Below are 23,472 nucleotides of genomic sequence, written 5' to 3'. Positions count from 1 at the left end.
CACAATATTCCCATCTGCTGGTAAGTAAATGTCTTACAAGTAAAGGTTATTCAGTAGCAGAGAAAGAGAATGGGAAACCCAGAATTAGCAAATCCAGATTTCAAAATACATGTGACTAAAAATTCACAAAAAGAGAAAAGTCTGCATTTTTATTGTAGAAGTTGGCTCCCATTAAAACAAAAACACAGAAATAATGGATTAAATCAGGGTGTATGACAAAGAGTAGCCTTAGCTTTCAGCCAAACATGTCAACATGATAAAATGGACAAGTACTGAATTATTTCTGTTACAAAAACAAAACAGATATTGCAATAAATAGTTTATTTTTATTTGATTATTTAATACAGAACTGAAGCTTTACAAAAAGAAGCAGTTAGAACAGTGACTGTCTAACAATACAAACCTGCTCATTGTTCATTTGCCATGCATTTTCATCTTAAAGAAACATTCAGCAACAAGTTTAGGCTACTTGGCTCATCAGGATACATAATATTTCAAGCAGGTTTTTTTGTTTGTTTGTTTTCCAGCCTGGAAAATATGTGCAAAATCTGCAGCATTTTGGATTGAAGTTAAAGAAAACATCAAATTTTGTCATATAAGCTAGAAGGCAAAAATAAAAGGGAGTGTTTTTTGTGCAGTCAAGCATAGCTCCTGTAAATATATGGAGATGTAATTTCATCCGGGGCCGCACAGATACCTCACAATATGAAGGAACAACATGACAGCAAAATAAATAAATTAACAACATAGGAAATGTGTAGTGCGAAGCGGCCCCTGCTGCTTTCCAGACTCATTTCCATATCAAACACAGCGTATCAAAGGCAGCCCTCCGACTGGGGCCTCGATTTGATGTGGTAAATTCATATAAGTCTGCAATCAATATTTAATTAAGCGTTCGACACAGAGGGTATATTTCATGTTGGCTGTATGATCCCTTTTAATGCGGAACCCGAGATTAACTGAGCTGTAATGGTGAGGAGGAAACAATCTGCCTCAGTGATGGAGCGGCACACAGAGCATAATCTCTCTCACTCTCCCTCTGTTTCTCTTAATCTGCCTTGCTCTCCCCTCTCTACGCTATGACTGACAGATGGGGCTCCCAGAAGATCCTGAGGAGAATGACAGAGTTTGGTGCTCTGTGGCACGCGCCTCAGATTTGTTTACGGCACACTCCAAGGACTACGTCGCCATCAGTCTTCATCATGTCTGCCTGTGTCTTACATTACCATCACTGACACGTCAAGTGCTGCCTGCATGCGGGGGGTATGTCTCCCCAGCCTCTCAGACGTATCATACTTTCAAGAATAAATAAAGGAAATAACAGCATGAATAAGGGGAAATACACACTAAGAGAGGTAAAGCGGCAAGCAAAAAACACATTCAGTAGACAGAAGGTGGCTTTTTTTTTTGTCTCTTATTGTCCTTCCACCTTATTAAAGTGCCTGTTGGATATTTGTGAGGTCTGGTTAAAGCGAGAAGAGTATTTGATTTTGCAAACAGTACATACAAGAGACTCCAAAAGAGCAGGAATAAAAAAAGGCATTATGGCATGGCACATTTTGGCATTTTAACTTCCTAGACTGTAAAGAAGAATTTTGCCTTAAGGAATGAAATGTAAGAAAAATACAGTGAAGTAGTTCAATGGAAAATGTCAACTAACCACACAAAGATGAAACATTGAGGTACAATAAATGTTAAAAATGACACTGTATGTACAAAAGTCTCTGCTTTAAGAAATGTTTTCAGGCAAATCCTGGGTAAGCAGCCATCCAGCACCCACTGAGAGACACAGGAACACGCACGCACTCTCAATCTGAGACACTGTAATCTCAAGTTTTAGCTGGAATGAAGATGGGTTGAAAAATGTTTCACAGAGTCCACAGTTTGTGAAACCTCACATCCTTGACTGTATGTGTGTTGCAGATGGAGTGCCAGAAGGACAAGATACTCATCACTAGTAAGAAAAGAGGAAGACCAATCAGGATCCAGGGATCGGCTATTGATTGTCCAAGAGGGCTTAACAGTTCCTGTGCCTTTGCGCTGGTGCCACCGCACACCCTCACTATCAGAAAACACTGGCCCAGGAGATTGTCAAACAAAGCCTGGGAGAAAATCAGGTCTGTATATTCCCACCTTTTTTTCCTTTCTTTTTAATGACTGAACTGTGCTGAAGAAAGCAAACGGCACCAGGGAGTGAGGAGTGTGGGTGGCTGATGGTGCATCAGTTATGAGACAGCTATGGCTCAATCTGTTCCTTCTGTCTGTTCATCATCCACAGGTAAATATTAGATTCACATTCTGTGCTTTCTTCTCTACGGGGAGCTGAGCTTTCTCGCCTTCAGGTTCCCTGGGTCTACAAGAAAATACAGAGACTTTAAAAAAGAAAATCAAAGTCAAGAAACTCTACAGCTCACCATTACAGTATATATTGTCATCTTGGAAGTCCATGTCTTTTCTTTACCCCCTAGTCTGGAGGAGTGTCCTCGGTTGCTGTCACCTATAATCAGCTGCAGGCTGGCAGCCGCTATGAAGCCCTCTTGTCGCCGACTCAGATTTTTCACCAGCCTGAAGGATGAAAAGTGAGGAAGGAGTTGAGAGTGAGACAAACAAGGAGAGAAATTAGATGAATACACTTTGGTGCCAGGTTCAAATATATTAGATAAAAACAGCAAGAAAAGCTTAGTGAGGGGTTTGGTATGTTATATGTATGAGACAATTAGAGCTGAAAACTCACCAGCGTCCCCTGTTGTCTTCACATTGCAGTTGGATGACGTCTCCACATTTGATGGTGATGCTGTCTGGTCCATTTTGAAGGCAATCAGCCAAAGCCCTGTATCTCCCTGGAGACTAACACAAAAGGAAAACTGTCAATCACAAAGTAAGTAAAGATTTATTTATATAGTAGACTTATTTATATTGCTGTTTTGAAAAGAAAAGATAAAAAGAGATAAAAAAAAAAGATAAAAAGTCAAGCAGATGAAGGCCTAGATTCTCTATCACAGGGTCTCAAATGCCTACAGTTTGTGTTGTTTATTGTTGGTCAAATCCATCAGACCAAGAAGTCACTAGAAGCTTTTATCAAATACCAAAATGAGTTGTTAATAAGGAGGAGAAAGCAAGAAAAATGCTGTCAAAGTGGCCTCCAACCCTCGGCTGCAACTCAGCCTTGCAGTCGATATGCCTAATGTGTGTGCAGTAGCTACACACAAGCATTAGGACTCCTTAATGCTAACGTAACAAGTGTTTTTGTAGCTAACTGTTTCCTTGGGCTACTTTGTAATGTTAAAGCTGTTTTTTCTTTGTGGCATTGGAAGTTCATACCTCTGCAACTAAACAACAAAAGGCAGCAAAGGGATTAAGTAAACTAGCTAAGTAATTAAGTGAAGTGATTAAATAATTTAGTAAAGCTTGGAATTCTGGTTAGAATCGAACCTGCATTCGCTGAACGCAGGTGTCCTAACAGCCAGTGCTACTTGAACCAATGCTTAGCAGCTATTCCTTCGAGCCTTTAAGCATTTGCATTTAGTCTTGGACTTCAAAATTAATTTTAGACTTGTGAGAATTGAACTCACACTTAGAATTACCAAGAAGTCTTTGAATAGCCTAAACTATTTTACCAGACTCTTTAAATTTACATCTTTATTATTAAGTTACTAAAACTTAAGTTATTGAGTCTTTCATCTTGTGAATTTCCCATGCAGATTAATAAAGTATATATCTAATCTAATCTAATCTGGGCCATGGACTTCAAAATTTACCACAGATTTACCACAGATCAAATGCACAACCTCCTCTATTTTCTCAGTGCATTTGAGTGTTTATTTAAGGTGTTGAACTTCAAAATTATCTGAAGCTGCCTTAGAATCAAAACCTATGGTGGCAAGGGTTGAAATGGAGGCAGGAAGCAAGCATCAGGTCAGTTAGATTTTTTCTTTTTAAAAAAGATAAACCACTGGTTTAGTCTCACCTTTTCAAATTACAATACTTTAAAAGGTTCAAATGTGCAGTACTGTAGAGTCTGCAGTTTCCATCATGGAAATAAACCCCAAATTAGCGGTAATCAGTTATCTGACTCCACTCCTCCCAACTACAGGTGAACATTGACAGTGTTTTTGGTCAACTTCTTGCATTTTCCTCAGTTTTTAACAACAACTCTTTGTACTCACTAAAAGCCTCTTGTGATTTCATGGTCCAGCTGCGTTTTACTAACGTCATAAGCGAACAAACTATTGATCCATCCAATCACAAACAGGAAGTGTACTGAAAGGCCAAAAATGCCAGGAGGGTCTTACTCTTTATTGTCATGTATTTTATTGCATTCAATGTAACTACATTCACTCACCAGTTGCACCAACACTTCCTCCTCCGTGTCAGACGGGTGGAAAGCGTCCCGACCTCCAGGCCACTCCTCCAGACCCTCGCAGATGTCTACTGAGTGATGAGCTCCGGGCCAACCTTGGACACAGACATTAATATGACTGTTACAGGTACTGACGTATAAATTCTTCAGGACACTTCACCTAAAAGGCACCATGTAGATACTTAGTAACTATGACTTGACATTACAATGACCCCTTTGTCACTTACTGGGAAATTAACAAGAACGTAGAATCAAAAGCTAATCTCAGTAGCTGGACCTTTTTCCCCCAAATTCCTCGATGTACCTGGTTCTTCAGGTCATAGTACACCTGAACTGCTGAGGGGGGAAAAGTCAAATATCTACATGAGTTTAGGATTACGAGGAAAATCAGCAACAGTGTGCAAAGAAAATATGACTTTGCCTCATTTCCCATAACATTTTCTGTGATTTAGTTACTAAGTATCTACCTGATTATGGCATAAATGTGTGAATGAGATGTACTCACTCCTGCGGTTGTGCTGGTGTTTAGGGGAGTGAGGCTGGGGGTCTGGACTGCTCTTCCCCGACTCAGTGTCCTCTGAGCTCACTGACGCCCTCTGCTGCTTGCTAGGTAAACAACACAAAACAACACGCGTCACCACATACTGTACAGAGTAGGCAGATGCACTCAGGATAGATGTTATCCTCAGCTACACAATCTAGGGTCAGCTTTCACTTCCTGAATCTGATCTGTATCCACAAGAGGGAGGAAATAGTACAGCTGGCCCCAGATCAGTGCCAAGGAAGAACTCTGTCCCGTTGTTTCCCACACAGCCATGACCATTCAGGCACCAGCCAGACAGCAGGACAGAACACAGAGCAGCCGTGTGCAAGCTTCTCTGTAAAAGGTGGAAATTAGGACTCACAGGCCGCTGACTGACAGTGTTCACACAGGGTTCGCATGTGTCAACACAAGGGAAGATCTGGTCTCGATTTATCAAGATCCAAATTTAGAGATTTGGTCATTATATTATTACATCCTGAGTAATCATGTTTCTCGAAAGCAAATCCTACAGTAGCCTGATTAGATCTCAAAAAACGAGCCCCATCTTAAAAAAGCAGCTGTCATGAGGAACTTAAGAGAATTCATGGAAGGAAGCCAAAACTCTTTTTAATTTCTTTGCCCTTTGCATTACATGCAAAATAGCAAATTTGAGATGCAGAAGTAAGAGAGGTTGTTTTTGATACCATGTTAGAAATACCATGGAAGAGCTGCTGAGATGCAGGCCTCTCAACATGACAAGGGAGGGAGTGAGTGGGGGGAGGGGGTCAGTTATGAACCAGAATGAGGCTATAAAAAGGGGTTGCAGGTGACGATCAGTATGCAAACACAGTAACCCTGGGTTTTTGGTCCCCCAGGTTGGTCATGCCAGGGCAAGACGAGGTGAGCCAGGCTAGGCCAGGCTGAGTTTACCACTGAGCGTTAGGGCAGGTCAGTGGCGCTGGGGGCGGTGGCGGGGGCGCGGCCGGGGCCGTTGCCGGGGGCTTCGGGGACGGGGGCTCCGGGAACGAAGGCACAGAAACACGTCAGCCGACAGCGAGACAAAGTCCAGCCCCGGCAGACAGCCCCTGGGAACCCCTCTGGACGGCCGCATGCCCCTGCAGGTAGGGGACGGGAGGAATGGGGATAGGCAACCAGACAGCAGTGGACAGAGTGGGGCCTGCCCCTGTTCTCTCTCTCACACACACACACACACACACACACAAAGCCTTCTACCACAGCAACATGAAATGATATTATCACATTCACTCAAGCTGTGATCAGATATGAAAACTGAGCAAAAGCAGACAGTAGTGCTGTGACTGCATGTGTGTGTATTGCATATGCCTGTTTGTTTGTATGTTTTTATGCAACTATAGCCTAAAGTCATGCGCTTAGCACACTACTGAAAATACTGTATCTGTAAACAACCGTTGGTACTGACCTCTCAGAGAGTGGCGGAGAGAGCTGCATGTGTTCAACCATTTGGCCATGATGATATGCTTCATCTGTGACAAGAGGAACAACAAGGTATTGTAAGGCAATGTAAAGATGGATTATATTTTCTTGACAGCATTCATTTGATTTTAAGTTGAATATTAACCACAGTTTTGAGCTTGTATGTTAATTGTTTTCATGCAAGAAAATCTAAGCACAAAGGTCAACTTACAAATTTCAGAGCTTTTGACCATATCTCATATTCTCTGAGAAACAGCAGTTTAAAGCTACGAAGCTAGCTAGTAAGTGGGCCTTTGTGCTTAGACTCTCTTTACCATTATTAGTTTTATGCTTTCACAGACCTCTGAGCATCTTCTGCTGGTTAGTTAGGATTCTACGCAGCTCATTGAGCCAAGCTGTCTTCACTTCCAGCGTAGGAGCCTGAGAGACAACAGAAACATCGCGACAGGCTAAACAAGACGGTGAGTGCATTACAACATTCTTTCTTTCTCATTCATTCTTCTTTTAGACCTGTAATTGCTGTTAAATTGATGAACTGTTTGGTCTATAAAAAAATCAACATGTTGTTAAATACTGATTACAATATCCCAGAGTTCTAGGTGATGTTTTAAAATGTCATGTTCTGTCCAACCAACAGTTAAAAAGCCATCTCTGCTGAAAATAATAGGTAAAAGATAGTTGATAATCAAAATAGTTGTCAATTAATTTTCTGATAATTGACTGATATTAAATTAGCAACTAATCATTGCAGCTCTAGTTTACAAGGGTTTAACACTACAGTAAGAAAGTGCTAAGCTATTAAAATGCTGGCATTAAACTTTAGACTCCTTACCTGAACCACATACACTTCCTCCCTGCCACTGTACCAGATCTCAAACTTTTTCACATCTCCCTTGACGTTCTCTGTGATCCCCACAGCAGTCATCTGCCAAGAGACATACACTGTTTACAGCACCTCATACATCAGACTTACATCATGTAACACATCTGTCCTGTCAGAACACAAACATTCGCACTGACACAGACACACCTCCGCTGTGTGACTGCTTCCTCCCCACATCCTCAATAATAAATCAAGAGCAGCAGCAGCAGCTGCTGTTGTGACACCAGCTGTGACACTCTCTCTGCACATCAACACATACAACAAAAGAAGTTTTACAGGAATACACCAGGCCAGCTGGGCAACTTAAATGTGTTAAACGATAACAATACAGACACCAGTATTAACCCCATTACTTAGTGATAAAACCAAGGTATAGATCATGTTAGTCATAGTGAGGGATAATAGGTGATCGTATGTAATGAACTTCAGTTTTTTTTTAAGTATGAGGTAGGAAATCACTTTCAGTATTTATCCATAGCATTTAAATAGGCTGCATTCAAAACTATTATCTTGTATATTTATTCACTGTTCTCCACATAATAAATACGCAATTGTTTACTCTATAATGAGTAAACTGAGTTGGACACTTAAATCATCATCATCATTTTGACAGGTGTCAAAATGACAGCACAGTCACAGCAATCCCACTGTGGAACATTTAGCCAGAGTACTGTATTATTAACCACAATCTTATGTAGCCAGAACAAGTCTGAGATTATTTAAGTGAGAGATTTTTACCCACAAAAATAGTCTGTAGATTACCCTTCTGATATGTTGCATTATTTAAAAGGTTCTGCACAAAACAATCATGACTATATTTAAAATTACTTTGCTTTGGAGCTGCACAGGGTGTTATTTTCTCACACTTGACACACCACTAGTCTCTCCCTGTCACTCAACATAATTTTACGTACTGTATGTTTATGTAGTAGCTCTGAGCACTGGAATTAGTGCACCATTCAGAGCATATGTTTAATTTTGGTATTCATGGTCATGACATATTTTAACCAGTGGGCCCCAAAAAAAAAAAAAAAAAAACTGGTGTATTCCTCAAAGACACACACAAACAAAGACACACACCAACCTTCAGATAGTGCTTGAAGCTGTAGGAGGGGGTCTTGTCGCAGCCGTCTCCGTGCTCCTCCCTCCGCTTGCAGAGGAGCAGAGCTCTCTCGTACAAGAAGAGGTGTCTCTGCATCGGCTTGAAGCGAGCAAGCTCCTTCATGCGTGTGGGACCTTTCTTATGGCTGATCCACACGCTGAACGAGCCCTGCATCAACACGCGGCCCAGCTCGCAAATGTCACCCTGCATAATAATGGAAGGAAGAATTTATGTGTAAGCCTTTGTTGTAAATATATTGTCTGTAAAATGTATGTTATAGCACATTTGTCCCAGGTTTATTACAGATTTGTTTGACCTCATATCCTGTGATGGCTATCTGATGCATGGAGTCATTGACTGATTTGAGCAGGTCCAGCATGGCTGTTAGTGCTCCCTGTAGTTCAGAAGTCCCCTCACAATCTGTACTGTATTTTAGCAGCTCCTAAGAACACATACATACACAAAAGAACAGCCATGTAGGAAAATGCATGCACAACCAAATTCATACAAAATCACACATAAATACAGTAGGTAAAACAGTGCACTCTAGTGGCAAGAAATTACAGTGAACTTGTCTTGAATTTTAATGATACTGTGAAGTCTGACAGAAAAATTAAATATTTGAAATATACTAAAATTCTGTATTTTTGCTTTAAAATGTTTGTAGGCCCGTTTTATTCCTGTCTCGCTGTGATATCTCTGTCTACAAGATCTGCTGCTGACCAGTGAGTAACTCCTATCACTTCATGTAAAACAAAATCTAAACTGTGCATTTAAGGCCAATCTCCCTGAAAATATAAAACAGCCTTCATATACATAATGTGCATATGTGTATGTGTGTGATAGAACACAGCTCTCTGTCTAACCTTGAGCAGCAGCTGGTATTTGGTGAGGCGTTGGACTGGTTTCAACAGGTAGGAATCCAGACCCAGTTTGTGCTCCAGCTTTTTTTGACATTCCTTTTCAAAAGACAAATTAAACCACAGTGAATGTAATGTTTGTCAATGACAGACAGGTTTTTTTTTTTTAGCTGTAACTGTAATTTGAAAAGGTATTTGTTCTAACTCAGTGGTATTAATCAGCTTAGAACTGTAAAGTATGCATATTCAAATATTTACAGTACTTGAAATATTGTAAACATATCTTGCATGATGCCAATCAAATCAAAGAAAATTCAATCGCTGATGCAAAGTGAAATTATGGCACAACTGACCTGAAAGAAGGCACAGTCTGAGAATTGCCTCCACAGTGCCTCAGAGCGTGGCTTATTCTGACAGTAGCATTCATACATTTGAAAACTCTCTTTCTGAAGGAGACAGTAAAGAGAAATTTGTTTGAAAAATTATGAAGACAGATGATGTGCAAGAATCTAAATGTAAAGAATCTACACAACATAAACATATATCATCTCACCCGCTCCAGGAAACAAGCGCCCACACCTTCAGGAGCCTCCAAGCATCCCTCCAGGTCCTGAAGGAAGACCCTGGAATCCCAGAAAGGTCAAAGGTCAAAGGCCAAGAATTACATCTCAAAGCCACACATCAACCTCAGTGCATAAAGTGGCACATACAAGGGGTTTCGCTACAGAACTCACTGTGACTAGCACTTAATTTCTTTTAGTAACAGTTATAACAGCTAGAATCGTGACAAGAGCAGTGGACACAACACAAAAAACTCAACACGTATATTGTACATGCTGACAACTACATAACAATTTTTTTTCTACATGTATGAGGAGCTATAAGCACTGGTGGCCAATTAGAGCACAATGTTATTTTTAAAAATTTCTTACAAACCATCAACAACAGTACTAGTGTCAATAAAATTCTTGTTCTAACTCTACCCGCTTCTGTGTGTAATGGTCAGTTTTTTGCATGTATTATTATATATACATCTTTGTATGTTAAACTAGGTTTACAGTATGTGTGATGTGAGTCATTGATCACTTGCCTGCTGTGAAAATTGTAGATCTCCGGCATGTTTCCAAAGAGGATGTCTCTCTTGCTGCGCAGGATTGGGGGCAGGAGCCCTGACAGAGCTGGGTTATCCATCTCCGCCCTGTAGCCCTGCAATATTTAATTACAGCAACACATTTAAGGAAGTATATGGTTTATGTATATTTAATTAAATATGTATTATCATAAATTATTTAACAAAAAACATAAATATACAACATGCAGGGTACATACACATGGCATGATTTACAATGTGTATTTCTGTGTGACATAGTACAAAGAAAAAAAAAAAAGTGTTTTCTCACCAGCAGCACCGACAGCAGCTCTTCCACATAGATTCTCTCAGTCTCTATGAGTTCCCTCATCACGTGGCTGTGACACACAGACAGAGAGAAGAGAGAGCCAGAGGGCATCATTAGCACCAAACAAAGAGAATCACAAAGTAAACATCATCAAGAGCAGCGCTGAGGACAGACAGATGGGTGGACGGATGCCTCCTCCTTACCGCTTCAAGAGATCTGGGCTGTCCTCTCCCTCCAGACTGTACGCCACACAGCTCCGGCTCTCCTGGTAGTCGTGAATCACCTCTATCTGAACACACCACAGATGGACAAAACTGACTTCTCCATTTGGATTTAGAGGAAATATTATGATACTGAACAATTTACTGGGCCAGATGGGAAGAATTAGATATGAAAATTATGAGATAAACATTTAGCCGAAGGAAATAAATAAAAATTTGAATAAAATGTTTTGTTTTTTCTTACTTTTCGAGAGTTGGGGCTTTTACGGGATGCTCTCTTCCCGGGCAGAGAGAGGTCGAATGTGAACTTCAAACCATCACCTGTGAAAAACACATCATAAGCAGCAGCAGCAGCTCATCAGAGTATGAGTGTAATTCACACACACAGTATATTTCCATATGCTCTGATGAGGCATAGTGAGGAGATAGCTAATTTCAGCCCCCATACTAACTGACACACCATTATTTTTTTATGACCATGTGCACAGTGTGACCACGATAGCCTCAAAGGGGTTTGCTTGCCCTTCCTATGACCTATACTTTTTATACCTCTGTAATTAAAAAAACATAAATGAGTGATGATGGACATTTGAGATAATCAATGATAATGGGCTGCCTCTCCTAAAGGGTTGGCCTGGAACCGGTATGTACAGATCTAAAACAGAGTTTGGCACGACTGTAATTGTCCTTTTGATCTTAGCAGCTGAATCGTTGATCATGATAGTCCAAGCTCAACTGGGAGCTGTGCCTTTGCATGTGCCATGTTAGAGTCATCAGTGGTATGCATACATTCATGTGCCTATGTGCCATGTACCAGATCAAATCAATCAAAGCTAACCACCTTTTCCTTCATCTCCTCTCTTAAATAGCTGGTGTCCTGGGTGTGGAAGGAGCCTCAGAGGGCTTCATGATCACTCTCACTCTAATTGTTAGTACTCTCATTAGTATGACCTCCTACCATGGAGAACAAAGCCTTAAAGAAATGAATGGACATAGAAAAAAGACAATTTGTCCTTTTACTTTCATATACCCGCTGGACAGAGACACGGCCAGTCACATACATTCAAATAAAAACTCACCAGATTACACACACAGTGCTAATTGGGTGCTACTGTATATGGCTTGCTTTGTGCAACCTCCCATGAGACACAGAGGGAGATGAAAGGTTCTTTAATGTATATGAACCACATGTGGTTCTATAGCTGCTATCCTGACTAATAGAGCAGTCAGGTATATCCCAGTGGACTGATTATGCCATGTACCCCTGTTCCAGCTTGTTTGTAAAGGAGGCCTGCTAACCCCAGATCCCATTCAGGGACACCTCAGGCCTGTGGAGGCCTGTGTGATGTGTTAATTTAAGCATGGTGCCTAAAGGAAAGATGCTGGGGGGGGGGGGGGATTGGTGCCAAGCCATGAGGGCCAGGGTGAGACCTCATACTGGGAGTGAGAAACAGGGGAAGGTGGGTAGGGAGTTAATTTGTGAAAAGCCTACTGTATATGCTGCAATCTAGGACAGCTAACTAAAGACTAATTTTGTTTGATCAGCTATGACGCATTATTTTCCCACAAGTGTGCATGAATGAAGTGATAAAATCTCTGTTTTAACAATGATTCTTTCCTTTGAGATAAGATTATGTATATGTGTGTGTCTGTGCTGTACCGTGCTTGGGGGAGAAGAGCGGGGACTTGGAGCGTGGCGGGTTTTCAGGCCTTGGGGCCACCAGTTGGATCGGTCGAATGTGTTTATCGGCCAGCTTCCTCAGGGAAGTCTGTCGGTTCTGGATCATCTGCTGCACTGCTGCATGCTTCTCAAATGTTTTCCCAATCTGGACCTAACAGAGACAGAAAGGGAAGGGGAAAGAGAAAGGATGCAGAGGCAGGACATTGAATTTTGATGTAATATCCAGTAAAAGTACTGATACTGTGGCACAAATGAACATGGAAGTGACGGCAAGAAAGTCATACTGTACACTAGTGGGATCTGACCTGCAGCTGAGGTGTGAGGACAGCCTCGTATTCAATGGCCAAGATGTCAGGCCCTGAACTCAGCAGAGACGGCATCCCCTCCAGGAGCTTCTCAATGTCCTTTAAGGCAGCCTGAGCCCCCTCCTTAGACTGGGATTTTTCCACCAGCTGATTAGCCAGCAGATACGCTCCATTGTCACACCAAGTTTGTGCCTGAAGGAAAAGAGCACATGCACATCACTATAAATATGCATGCGTGCCCTTGATGTGTGTGTGTGTCTCACACATGTCTCAGTACCTGCCCAAGACAAAGCAGTAGCTGGTGCGTGTGCAGAAGACGAGAGTGTTTGGTCTTGAGAGCAGCATTGAGTGTATCACAGTAGTGGCGAAGCTCGTTGCAGCGCTGCATAATGAGAGCCATGGCGTAGTGGTGGCTGGCTGATAGCTGGTGTCCGTGAAGGATGATGATCTGAGCCCGAGCCACCACCTCCTGACGGAGACACGCAAGAAGGACGGAGTCAGCCGTATTACTAACACAGACGCTGACAGCCTGACCGAGAAACACTGACCTGTGCATTAGATTCCAGACTGTCCAGTCTTTTGAGAGCCTGCTCTGTCTGAGCCAGAGTGTCTACAGATACAGACAGCTCCCTCTCCTGAGCCATCAGATGCTCCAGACACAACTCCATCTAAACAGGAAACACACACCATCAGATACACACACACACACTAAAAAGAAAAACAGCCTAAAGTCAACCTGGTGGCTCACAGAGACAAAAACTATCATTACAACCCAAATTAAAACCTGAGCCTTTAGAAATCCTCACCTCCTGGAAGCTATGTTCATATCTGAGCAACTGCAGGTACTGGTGGAGTTTCAGATGATGCTTCTCAAAGAAGCCATCAAAGGCTGACTCCATGTCTCTGAGTTGGGCAAGGAGCCTGTAAAAAAACACAGGGACTTTGCTATAGCTGTGTGCTCAGTAAAGAATTTGAGGCAGCCACTTCTGCAGTAGAATACACTTCTTAGCAACTAATCGAATTTATGATCAAATACAAGATAGAAAAAGGCTGCTTGAAGACGCTTACCTCTGTACTGTCTCCCAGTCCAGCTTCACATCCCACTGGGAGTCATCCTCCTTCTCAGAAGTCTCCAGGCTGGAGAGAAGATGACGACCCTCCTTTGACACTGACCTGATTGCATCCTGTCAAACAGAGACAGTTTATATCAGAAACGAGCATTGTTCATAATAGTACTTCATAAAACACTACTAGATCTTTCATTAGGAAAACAGAAACGTAACATAATTGCAGTCCTTTTAATAAATGCAATCTCTTATAACAACATTTAAGACCATACCTTTAGTTTCCTGTACTTGTCAGTTTGAGATTCGAGAAGTCTCTCAATGGCCTTCCCCTCATCAGGCAGCTCTGTCTCTGCCAGCTCAGTGCCAAAGCCCTGCAGCATCTGTGCTATGTCTTTGACTGTTACAGCAAAACTTTCAATAGCCTGTCGTGGAAACAAAACACAGACACATATACAGAGCTTAGTGGAATTTCTGACAACAACAAAGCCTATCAGTATCCAGAGTAAAAGAAGGAGACAGCAAAACATGTTAACGTCACACACACTTGAAAACTCAAAGAGGCAGCTTTATCAAACTGGTAAAAAATAAAAATACTGGCTCAGTCATAAGGGTGAGAAAGTAACAGGGAAGTGATGATGGATGATGAAGATTAATGTGTAGTTCAGAATTGATCTGTAGCGTACCGTTCGTAAAACAATCCAGTCACTATGACAATAGTCCAAAGTGCCTCCAAACTCTGACGTCAGCTGGTTCTCATTGATGTAGCGCAGCAGGTCTGTGACAGAGCTCAGCATCACCACCTAAAGGTGCAGACAAAATCTGAGAGCTCACAAAGAACACTTTGTACTGTTGGCAAAATACCAGAGTGGGGTGTTAAATTTTTCCTCAAATCCTACGTATTATCATTTCCTAGCATTTATAAGATACAATGGCTTTCTTTTATAGTAACATATACTGAAGTAGAAATGATAGGTCTAATGCTGTTAAAGTAACATATTAGCCCATGTAAATTTTATTATTTTATTCAATTAATTTCTTAATTTATAAAGAGTATTCATACTTAGTCACATTTCTGTAAATGTGCTGGTGTTACCGAGCTGGCTGGTAGTCAACTGCAGTTCTTATATGTAACATGAAGTAAATGGTCAATTGAACCATATGGCAAAGAGATTGTTCATTACTTGTAATTTGTGAATTTGGAAAAAACAGATATCAGAATTTCATTGCCAAAACTTCACAAATGAAGTACTAAGATCACCACAAATATTAGAAATACTTCAAGTATTTTTATAGCTGTTCCAATAGTTAAAACTGCAGTGTCTTTTGACTGTGTCCACCACAGAACATTTCACATATGGAGATCAGGGTTGTGACAAGAACGAGGTGTACCTTGTTGTGATGTGGGACATGTTTGGTAACTGAGGAGGAGCTGCCTTACTGGCATCTTGAGCATGAAGTCCTCTTGGCTGAAGCGAAAGCCAATGTCAGTAACAGTGCGGTGGAAGAAGCTGGTGGGTCGGAGCACCAAGACCAGGTGGAGGTTCCCAGGAAAGGAAGCCTTGAGGAGGGAAACGATGTTCACCGTCATGTTAATGATGCTGCACGTGGAGGATGAGTCGGTATAAAACAAAAACTTTGGATTTAAGCTCACTGTGGTGCACAAAACAAAACATAAAGCTCCAACACAGACCAAACTCCTACATGCATACTGGCACAGGAAGAGATAAGAGCTGAGAAAAAGCATTAACAGGCTTTTATCCTCCATATCTGACGGGGGGACTTCAGGTCTCAACTTCTCTGTCACTCAGGCGATTACTGTCGGCCTAATGGACTCCAGGTTCAGTCTCTATAACATTTACAAACGTCATATGCTGCATTTCATCAGGTCGTTTGAGGTCATTGTCTGACTGTAGGAATTTCTGCTCAGTTAAAACACACAGGCTACATCACACCCGCGTGTCAAGGTGTGATTTTATTCCAGCTGTAAATAACTCTACACCCTATAACAGTGAGTAAAGATTAAGATAAATAAAGTCAGCAAATTCAATTTTACATTGTACTTACTCCCAAAGGGGCTATAGCGCGCTTACATCATGCAGGTGTAATGAATGCAAACAGTGACTCTGCAGCAAGATTCAGGTATAGCCTATACCACCCTCACTCCTGCAGCACTGTATGTATTCTATCATTACTTCTGATACCAGCAATGCATGTGTTGCATGTGACGCAACTTGTGACATTCACTTGTCCTGCCTGGACCACAGAGGTCGATTAATGAAGCTTCTGGTTTCAGGATAAACACGCATGCACACACATCAGTCTGATTAGGTTTCAGTCCGGTTTCACGCACAGCCAATTGCATGACTAAGCAGAAGCGCGTTCTCCACCGCAGTGCTACACTGGCCAGCAGCAGCAGCAGCAGCAGCAGCCGGTGCCACTGCCGCATTCACCGTGCCCGCCCCAAAAAAAAAATAAACAAACAAAAACTTCACCCTAAACTCTTAAAACGATGAATTAAACTAATCAGCAGCTCGTTACCGGGCTCCTCCGGATCTTCGGCACTGCCCGCCGGTAAAAGCAATCAGCCATGGTGTTAGAAGTCATCTCGGTTAAACGTTAAGTTCCCGCCCGTCCGTTCGGAAATCGGTTCCCCTAGCTGAAGGTATGCAGCACCCTCCGGCTGCCTTACCACAGCCGCAGCCTCCTGCTGCTGCCTGCTGCCTCTCAGACGGAGGGTGGCAGCGCTGACTGCAATGTTTCCCACCCGCCCGCCTTCCTCTCCTTCCTCTCCTCATCCTCTCCTCATCCTCTCCTCAGCACCCCGCGTCATCACACAGTTTTTGCTTACTCATACATTTGCAGCAATATGCAACGGGACGTTCAGTACAAACAGAATGTTTAGGCGACTCTTCAGACTATGCGCCATTTGGAAGTATACACCAAAAAACTTCATGATGACGCAAAAATGACAACGCTTTGATTTAGTGGGTGCTGTCCGGCATCTCCCAGGTTTTCAGCACCATGGACAGCAGCTCATTAATAAAACAGTAGCCTGTAAGCACAGTCACGTAGCTCACAAGCAATGATGAATACATTTCTTGTACATGATGTCCAAAGTGCCTAGTAGGAATATTGATTAGATACAAATGTCCTTGATGAAAAGAAATATGAAACTCACTGCTATTCTGGCAAGTGCAGTTTTGATAGACGCCCATGTATCCAGTCTTCGGTCTAAGATGATGATAAATTTGACTCCAGGTTGCCTCGTTCTGCAAGAAAAATCAGGCAATTGTATAAAGCTGTAATGTCAGTCTGGGAATGTGCTGTCAACTGTGCAACTTTACAACAACGTACTATAGCTCTTTATCATCTAAAACTCACTGCAGTGACACATGAGGGGAAAAAGCCCCAGGCTTGATACAATTCAAACTTTCCTAATCTCATGGGACAGTGATGTTTGGACACAGAGGGCACCAGTAGGACATTTGACATAGTCAGCTTAGGAGCAAGTGAAGGCCAGCTGTGCTCAGAATACAAGTGCTGTGCTTTTGGTGCACTGCAGAAAGAGAGAGGGAGAGACTGAGACAGGAATAAATGAAGTAAGACAGACCGAGGGATGAGAGTGAGGTATGTAAAGACTTTGGCTAAAGCTTCCTCTGGAATGTCACTGAAAGCTGAGCATTCGGGGAGGGTGATGATGACGCTGGAGTCTTCCCCGCGGCCCCCTGGGAAAAAAGGATATAAGCAATCACTTTTAAAAAAAAAAAACATAGAGATTATGTCCAGATATGCTTTCAATAAAAAAGTGCTTTGAGGTCAGTAACTGGCTGGGAGGATGAGAATGGGACAGGTTCAAATAAGACAAAGTTATATTTAATAAATTACACAATAACACAAAGGCCTCACCTGACAGATATGCCACCTGTTTCTCTATGTAGCCTCCCACCTCCTTCATGCTCACAGGGACAGTCACCTCTGGAAGAACATACACTGACTTTAACAACTAAGGTTTGAGAATAATATTCACCACAGAACAATATAAACAACAACAAATTTAAACTGAAGGATCCCTGGGTTCAGAATGATGTTTAAACATGGACGTTGGTGTTCTTCACACTTAAATGTAATTAACTACTGAGATGGCACTGTCATCAGGTTCTTCTTCTATGAGATACACAGTTGAAAGTTTTCAGTTTGTATATTTTTGAATTGATGACCTGAATGACATGTCCACCACGGCAACAACAGTGAATCCTTTCTCATCAAATTTCTGACATGAAAGTTGTCGCATCTAAAGATAGTAACTTGCACTTAATATCATCCATCAACTTTAATCCAAAAATAACAATCACAGCTCACTGAGACTTCGCCAGTCTAAGCCTATTTTGAACCTGTTATGTTACTGCTACATTATTAAACATTACTGCATGTGTTCCATGATCATGGCTGTAAATGCCACCATGCTGTGGCCTCTGTAAATCCTGAATCTGGTGCAAGTAAGACAATGACACCATTAAAGCACATTAGTGCATTTACTGTACAGCATCTGAACTGATGTTGGTGTAGTTGTTAAGTTTACTGGCTGATGGCCCAACACATCTCATGCATGCTGCCATTAGTGTGCCAGTTTGAGGGGCCAATAAATGCATGCAGTCTCTTGCAGGACAGTCAGTTCAAAAGAGGCTTACATCCATCCTTTGGTGAACCAGGAATCATTAGGCTGGATGAGTAGCATGCAGACACACTGACTTCATGTTCAGACTGACCGTGCTCACATTACATTTACAGTAAATCTAATGCATTTAGTGGATGATCGTATCCATATTTGTTGATGTTACATTACAGTTGCAAAGTCTTACAAGCTCATATTCTATATCATTATACAGAGAGACATAAAAGTATCACTTTCCAAATTTCTCTCCGAACAAGAACACACAGTTGCACACATTATTGAGGCGTTCACTTGTTAAAACCACACTAGACTAAATATCTTTGTCTCTATACAATGGTTTACACAACAGATTAACAGGGCAGTAAATTTGCTCACAATTCATCGTTTCCTCATCCATAATGGATGCAGACATTAAATATGAATTGGGGCCAGGCAATAGAAAAACACAGTCAGAAAAAGATGACAGAAAGCTAGAGAAAGAGAGGAAGCGCAAAGGAGGTGTCATTTTCCATGAGTCGACTGCAGTAATAGTGTCTGTCAGGTTGTCAGGGAAGCAAGTAATGAGCTCTACTGGCACTTGCTAAATATTTGATGTGCGTCTGTAACAGAGAGTAGGCCAAGCCAAGCTGGGCCACAGCAGGACCGATGGCTGCACACGCAGTGTAGACGCAGGGTAAAGTTACGGTCACACTGGAAGAGTTATATAACCATTTATACCGAATGCCACAAGACCCTCGGGAAATTGAGACAAGTCTTAAATGAATAGATGAAATCTCATGTTAATGTATATTTTCCACTGAGGTAAACACAATATGTGAGCATTATTTATAGAAAACACTACGTGAACTAGTCAGGTGTGCAGCGGAGCGTGATTCTTGGGGTTATGTTCAAGATTCAAATCTTGTAAATAACGTCTGATAAACAAATGATTAGAGCAGCTCTGACTGCACTGAAGTTGATGTTTAAACACAGGCAAAGATACACAAGCACACACACACTGCAGTTCTCTACTGTACCTCATCAAAGGAAGGTCAGCTTGTGATGCAAACTGCAATGTTTTTTATAAACTCTCCAGTTTTTGAAGATATACTCGTCCACTCTGCCTGACTAGCAGCTCATCCCATGACTGACTGCATCTGAGAACACTGCCAAATAAAGTTCTGCATACTCCGTCAATCATGCCTTGAAAAATAAGGAAATATAACACCTGTAGTGAAGGTATATCATGACTAAAGTCTTAATCACAAATCGCAGTGTGGTTTTTGATGTGGTCTTACTTTTTTAGGAAATGCTGCACTTCCTGTCGAGCTTGCGTCATGACCTTTCCAGGTGACATACAGGATAGTGCACACAGGCAAAAGTCAAATAACCTCTGTTTACCTCTTCTGTTCTTACACACACAGAAAGAGCAGTGTTTGCCAGCGCAGATGGAAAACTGAGATTCGCTGCCCGTCAAACAGATTCAGACTCAGACCAATCCTTTTAGTCTACAAAGCTGAAGGTAGGGAGCTTATCTCTGTTGTCCAAACAGTGATAACCATCTACACAGATTTCATTACATACAGCACCTACAAAAAGCTTTAACCTCCCCTGTACTTTTTCATGTTTTATTCTTTTACAACATTGAAACACGCTGGGTTTTACTAGGATCTGTGACAAGCCTTTTACGTCAAGGTGAAAACAAAGTTCTATCTAGGGGTGCTTCAGGAGTCATAGGAGTGTGTATTCCTTTTACATTTGCCATACAAAGTCAATATTATTTGATCACCATAATATAAAGCCCAAACACATTGAAGCTGAATATTAACTAAGGCGTTCTGTGCAGAAAAACTGCAATTGGTCTTTTCAAAGGGAATAAAATATATGTCTTTATACTGGCTGACCAGTTGATGGTATAGGGCCGCACCTTAGTGAATCATACAGAATGACAGCAAAAAAACAAAAAAAAACAGGCTGCTTTAACTGTAGAGAGTGCACACACCCAACATGGATGATACAGTCAGTCTGATTTGGCAGATACTCAAAAAAGCAGACACATGTAATCCCTCGGAAAGCAAGAAATCCCCTCTTACACATACAAACATGTTCATAGTACACAGAGGCCTAACCTCATACTGCTTTTAGGTCATGAGATATTTTGCTAAACAAAGCTTCAGTGCTAAGGGGATTAGGCTGGTGGGTGGCTGCATTCTGATAGAAAAGGGTAAAAAGGAAATTGGAAATTTCACCGGCTGGGTATGTGGAAACTAGAGCTTGGTGGTAAACCTTGAACAATAGCATCACACGGCTTTGGCTGTGTAGGCCCAATGGCTTTAATGTTCAGACCTCTGAGCACCTGTGACCTGTGCTGTTTGGTCTGATGCTAGTGTTTAGTCAGGAGACATTAGTGACACTGTAATTATTATTATTTTATGGGGTAGTTTTTGGAGAGACATTTTGACACAGATGTATGTATTTTGTGCTACGGAAGAAGGAATTTATGTTAGTAGTTTTACATATGATGTGTAACAGTTGTGGTTTAAATTGCAGCTCTTAAAGCAGTTGAAGTATCAGTTTAAGCTGAAATATTGAAAGGGTTTTAATAGTCAGCTGGTTTTTAATAACTGAAAGGAGTTGAGGTGTCATTTCTTGAGGCATTTGACATTTCAGTTTTACATTCAAGCCCCTGTAAGCAGTTAAATAATTACTTTGTATGTAAGTCTTGAAAGTAGCTGAACCAATAGGAGGTGTTAAGTGCATAAGCTGTGACGGCAGTCTGTTAAAGTGTCAGTTTAAGAGTACTGACAGCTGTGGAAATGACAGTTGGAGGGTAGTTAAAGTGGCAGTGGAAGGAGGAAAATTCTGCTTTTACTGTGCTATGGGCTGTTAGCCTGTCGTTCAGTGATTTGTCATGATTCACACTTCCCGTCTTATAGTTTTATCAGACTGTGTGGTATCTACCGTAACACTGTGCAAAATGTAGACACTACTCCTATGGGAGTACAGTCCTCTGTTGGGTGTTGTTGATGAACACAGTCATGAGACTCTGTGTCATGAGTATTGTGAAAATGATACACTTCCTTTGAAATCCCTGCACTTTAAATGAACTAAAGCTCACACATTCACAGAAAGTATGTTGGAGCTGGACTGATTTAGTACAATGTTGAGAATGATATTCTGGCAGGTGCAGATCAGAGAGGGCACAAAGTGAGCTATGTAAAGGATAATGTATCACTACTCATGGAGTAAAAAGATGAATCTGTGGCTATTGGTTCATACAGCAGTGTGTTCTTTAGGCTCACCACTGCATTCTCTGTAAGTAGATTAGGACAAACCCAGAGTGCAGCGCTCACATTTCACACAGAGACAAAAAAAAAAACTTCACCTGGTATAAATAGAAACTGAGCGTGGCCTTTATCCTGCTCTCTCTGTTAGCTCCACACCCCATCCCAGGTACAACAAACCCACAGGAGACATAAAGACGCAAAGGTCCATAAATTAAACAATAACTCAAGGTTGCCAAGATCCTAGAGTAATCACATTAGCCTCTGGAAGAAGCTGCTCCATGTCAGACTGTCAGTCACATCAGGAGCCATTTCTCTTCATCACCTTGTCTTCATTCTCCAGTTCATTCTGCCATTTGCAAGACACACTTTTAGAATGATCACTGACCAGTGGTGTGGGTAACAGTGCTTTTGATTCTTTTCAAAACTGATGTATCAGTCAGTTGGAAAACAATTTTATGATAATTAACTCTTTCCCTTTTCTGTTCTAAATTCAGTTGCTGGTTTTAAGATAACGTGTTGACAGTTTAGTAGCCTCATAATCCAAAACACAACACAACAATATACGCTGAATAATAAAAGCTGCGTTATGTACTTTCTGAACACCCTATTTTTTCTCCATAATGGGTTAGTTGACATCAACAGTATGCATTTTTTATCCATACTGATCTACAACCCCCAGTCTACAGATTTTCAGGCTACAAATCATTACTATGGATAAATATCTATCCATCTGTGATGCTTAAAATATCTGACATAATCCCTGCAATGGCCCACAGTTGTAGCAAAGCTGCAGGAACTGGCACATCAATAATACTGACTAACCAAAGATACAGTGTACAGCTCTCCAGTTACCTCATGTAATGGTTCTCAGAAGTTATAAATGAGCATTGTAAATCAAACTAAATGGACTTCTGCTACAGTACATTTCAGTTTGCTGCACTGTGCTGAGAGGAGCAATGTGAAATGCAGTAATGGAAAATAGTTTCAGAGCAGACACATCATTATATCCAAAAGCCTGAGAGTGGCTACTAGAAGTTAAATGAGCGCTGTCAGCATCGTGTGTACTCACGCTGCAGAGTGCTCTCGAGCTGAGAGCCAGCCTGCAGAAGGCAGTGGTAGCTCTCCATCTCCTCCTTGGACTCTTTCTCCAGCTCTCTCTCCTCCTGCAGTGAGGCTGGGCCCATTCCCCTCGGCTCCGACACAGGATCAGGCAAGGAGAACCGACACTGTCGTGGGAGATACTGACAGTAAGTCCAGGCCTCACATCCTCTTCAGAGTCCTATAGCCCTCCATGGTGTTCACATACAGAGGCTGGGTGCTACAACAGGGAAAGTTAGGTCCACAAGCCTCTGTGGGTCCCAAAATCCAGATGGGACGGTTCCCTGAGGGTGCTGCTGGATCCTCCTGACCTTGAGCCGCATAGAGAGCCTCCACACTGAGCAGCACAGCTACACCAGAAGACCTGTCCACATAAGCAGAAAACAGTGGTTTGCCGTCCCGCTGCTGCCCAGACTGGGTGTGATGTGCTTCTCCCCCTCATACACACTAGTGCCGACTCACAGGCCGTCCCGCTCTCAGCAGCAGTCAGCTACTCCAAAACAAACAGGGCTCCATCTGGCCACTGCTGTCTGTCCCTCACTGGCCCCTCCCCTCTCTGTCTCTCTGAGCTTTAGTGCGTCA

General features: G+C 41.9%; 1 protein-coding gene and 1 long non-coding RNA gene across 8 annotated transcripts; one reads left to right on the top strand and one right to left on the bottom strand.

The window, feature by feature from the left end:
* Window positions 1-122: 122 nt before the first annotated feature.
* On the bottom strand, window positions 123-23,472 carry mcf2a (MCF.2 cell line derived transforming sequence a). Of its 7 annotated transcripts, XM_018660260.2 has the most exons (30): window positions 22,862-23,466; window positions 17,761-17,829; window positions 17,465-17,579; window positions 17,033-17,123; window positions 15,293-15,412; window positions 14,538-14,654; window positions 14,127-14,276; window positions 13,856-13,971; window positions 13,594-13,708; window positions 13,336-13,455; window positions 13,065-13,256; window positions 12,788-12,979; window positions 12,462-12,633; window positions 11,046-11,122; window positions 10,784-10,869; window positions 10,584-10,650; window positions 10,274-10,389; window positions 9,737-9,806; window positions 9,537-9,629; window positions 9,190-9,282; window positions 8,640-8,765; window positions 8,306-8,527; window positions 7,171-7,263; window positions 6,680-6,758; window positions 6,325-6,388; window positions 4,866-4,966; window positions 4,343-4,455; window positions 2,735-2,847; window positions 2,462-2,565; window positions 123-2,353 (listed from the first exon to the last, which is right to left on the bottom strand). In XM_018660260.2, exons 1-30 carry the CDS (start codon window positions 22,974-22,976, stop codon window positions 2,313-2,315), a joined length of 3,342 nt encoding a protein of 1,113 aa, XP_018515776.1. In that variant the 5' UTR covers window positions 22,977-23,466; the 3' UTR covers window positions 123-2,312. The 7 variants fall into 7 exon arrangements, with proteins under 7 accessions (XP_018515776.1, XP_050928416.1, XP_050928417.1 ...); XM_051072459.1 differs by having other exon boundaries at window positions 123-2,565; window positions 22,862-23,467; XM_018660262.2 differs by lacking the exons at window positions 123-2,353; window positions 2,462-2,565; window positions 2,735-2,847 and adding an exon at window positions 4,588-4,696 and having other exon boundaries at window positions 22,862-23,471.
* On the top strand, window positions 2,431-10,165 carry LOC108872531 (uncharacterized). The gene is made up of 9 exons (XR_007813686.1): window positions 2,431-2,579; window positions 2,764-2,878; window positions 4,346-4,487; window positions 4,890-4,970; window positions 6,332-6,410; window positions 6,678-6,799; window positions 8,991-9,048; window positions 9,170-9,237; window positions 9,746-10,165. It is a non-coding gene; the product is annotated as an uncharacterized LOC108872531 (long non-coding RNA).

Source organism: Lates calcarifer, linkage group LG8 (genome assembly GCF_001640805.2).
Source record: "Lates calcarifer isolate ASB-BC8 linkage group LG8, TLL_Latcal_v3, whole genome shotgun sequence".
NCBI lineage: Eukaryota > Metazoa > Chordata > Actinopteri > Centropomidae > Lates > Lates calcarifer.
This window is presented reverse-complemented; position numbering and strand designations above follow the sequence as displayed.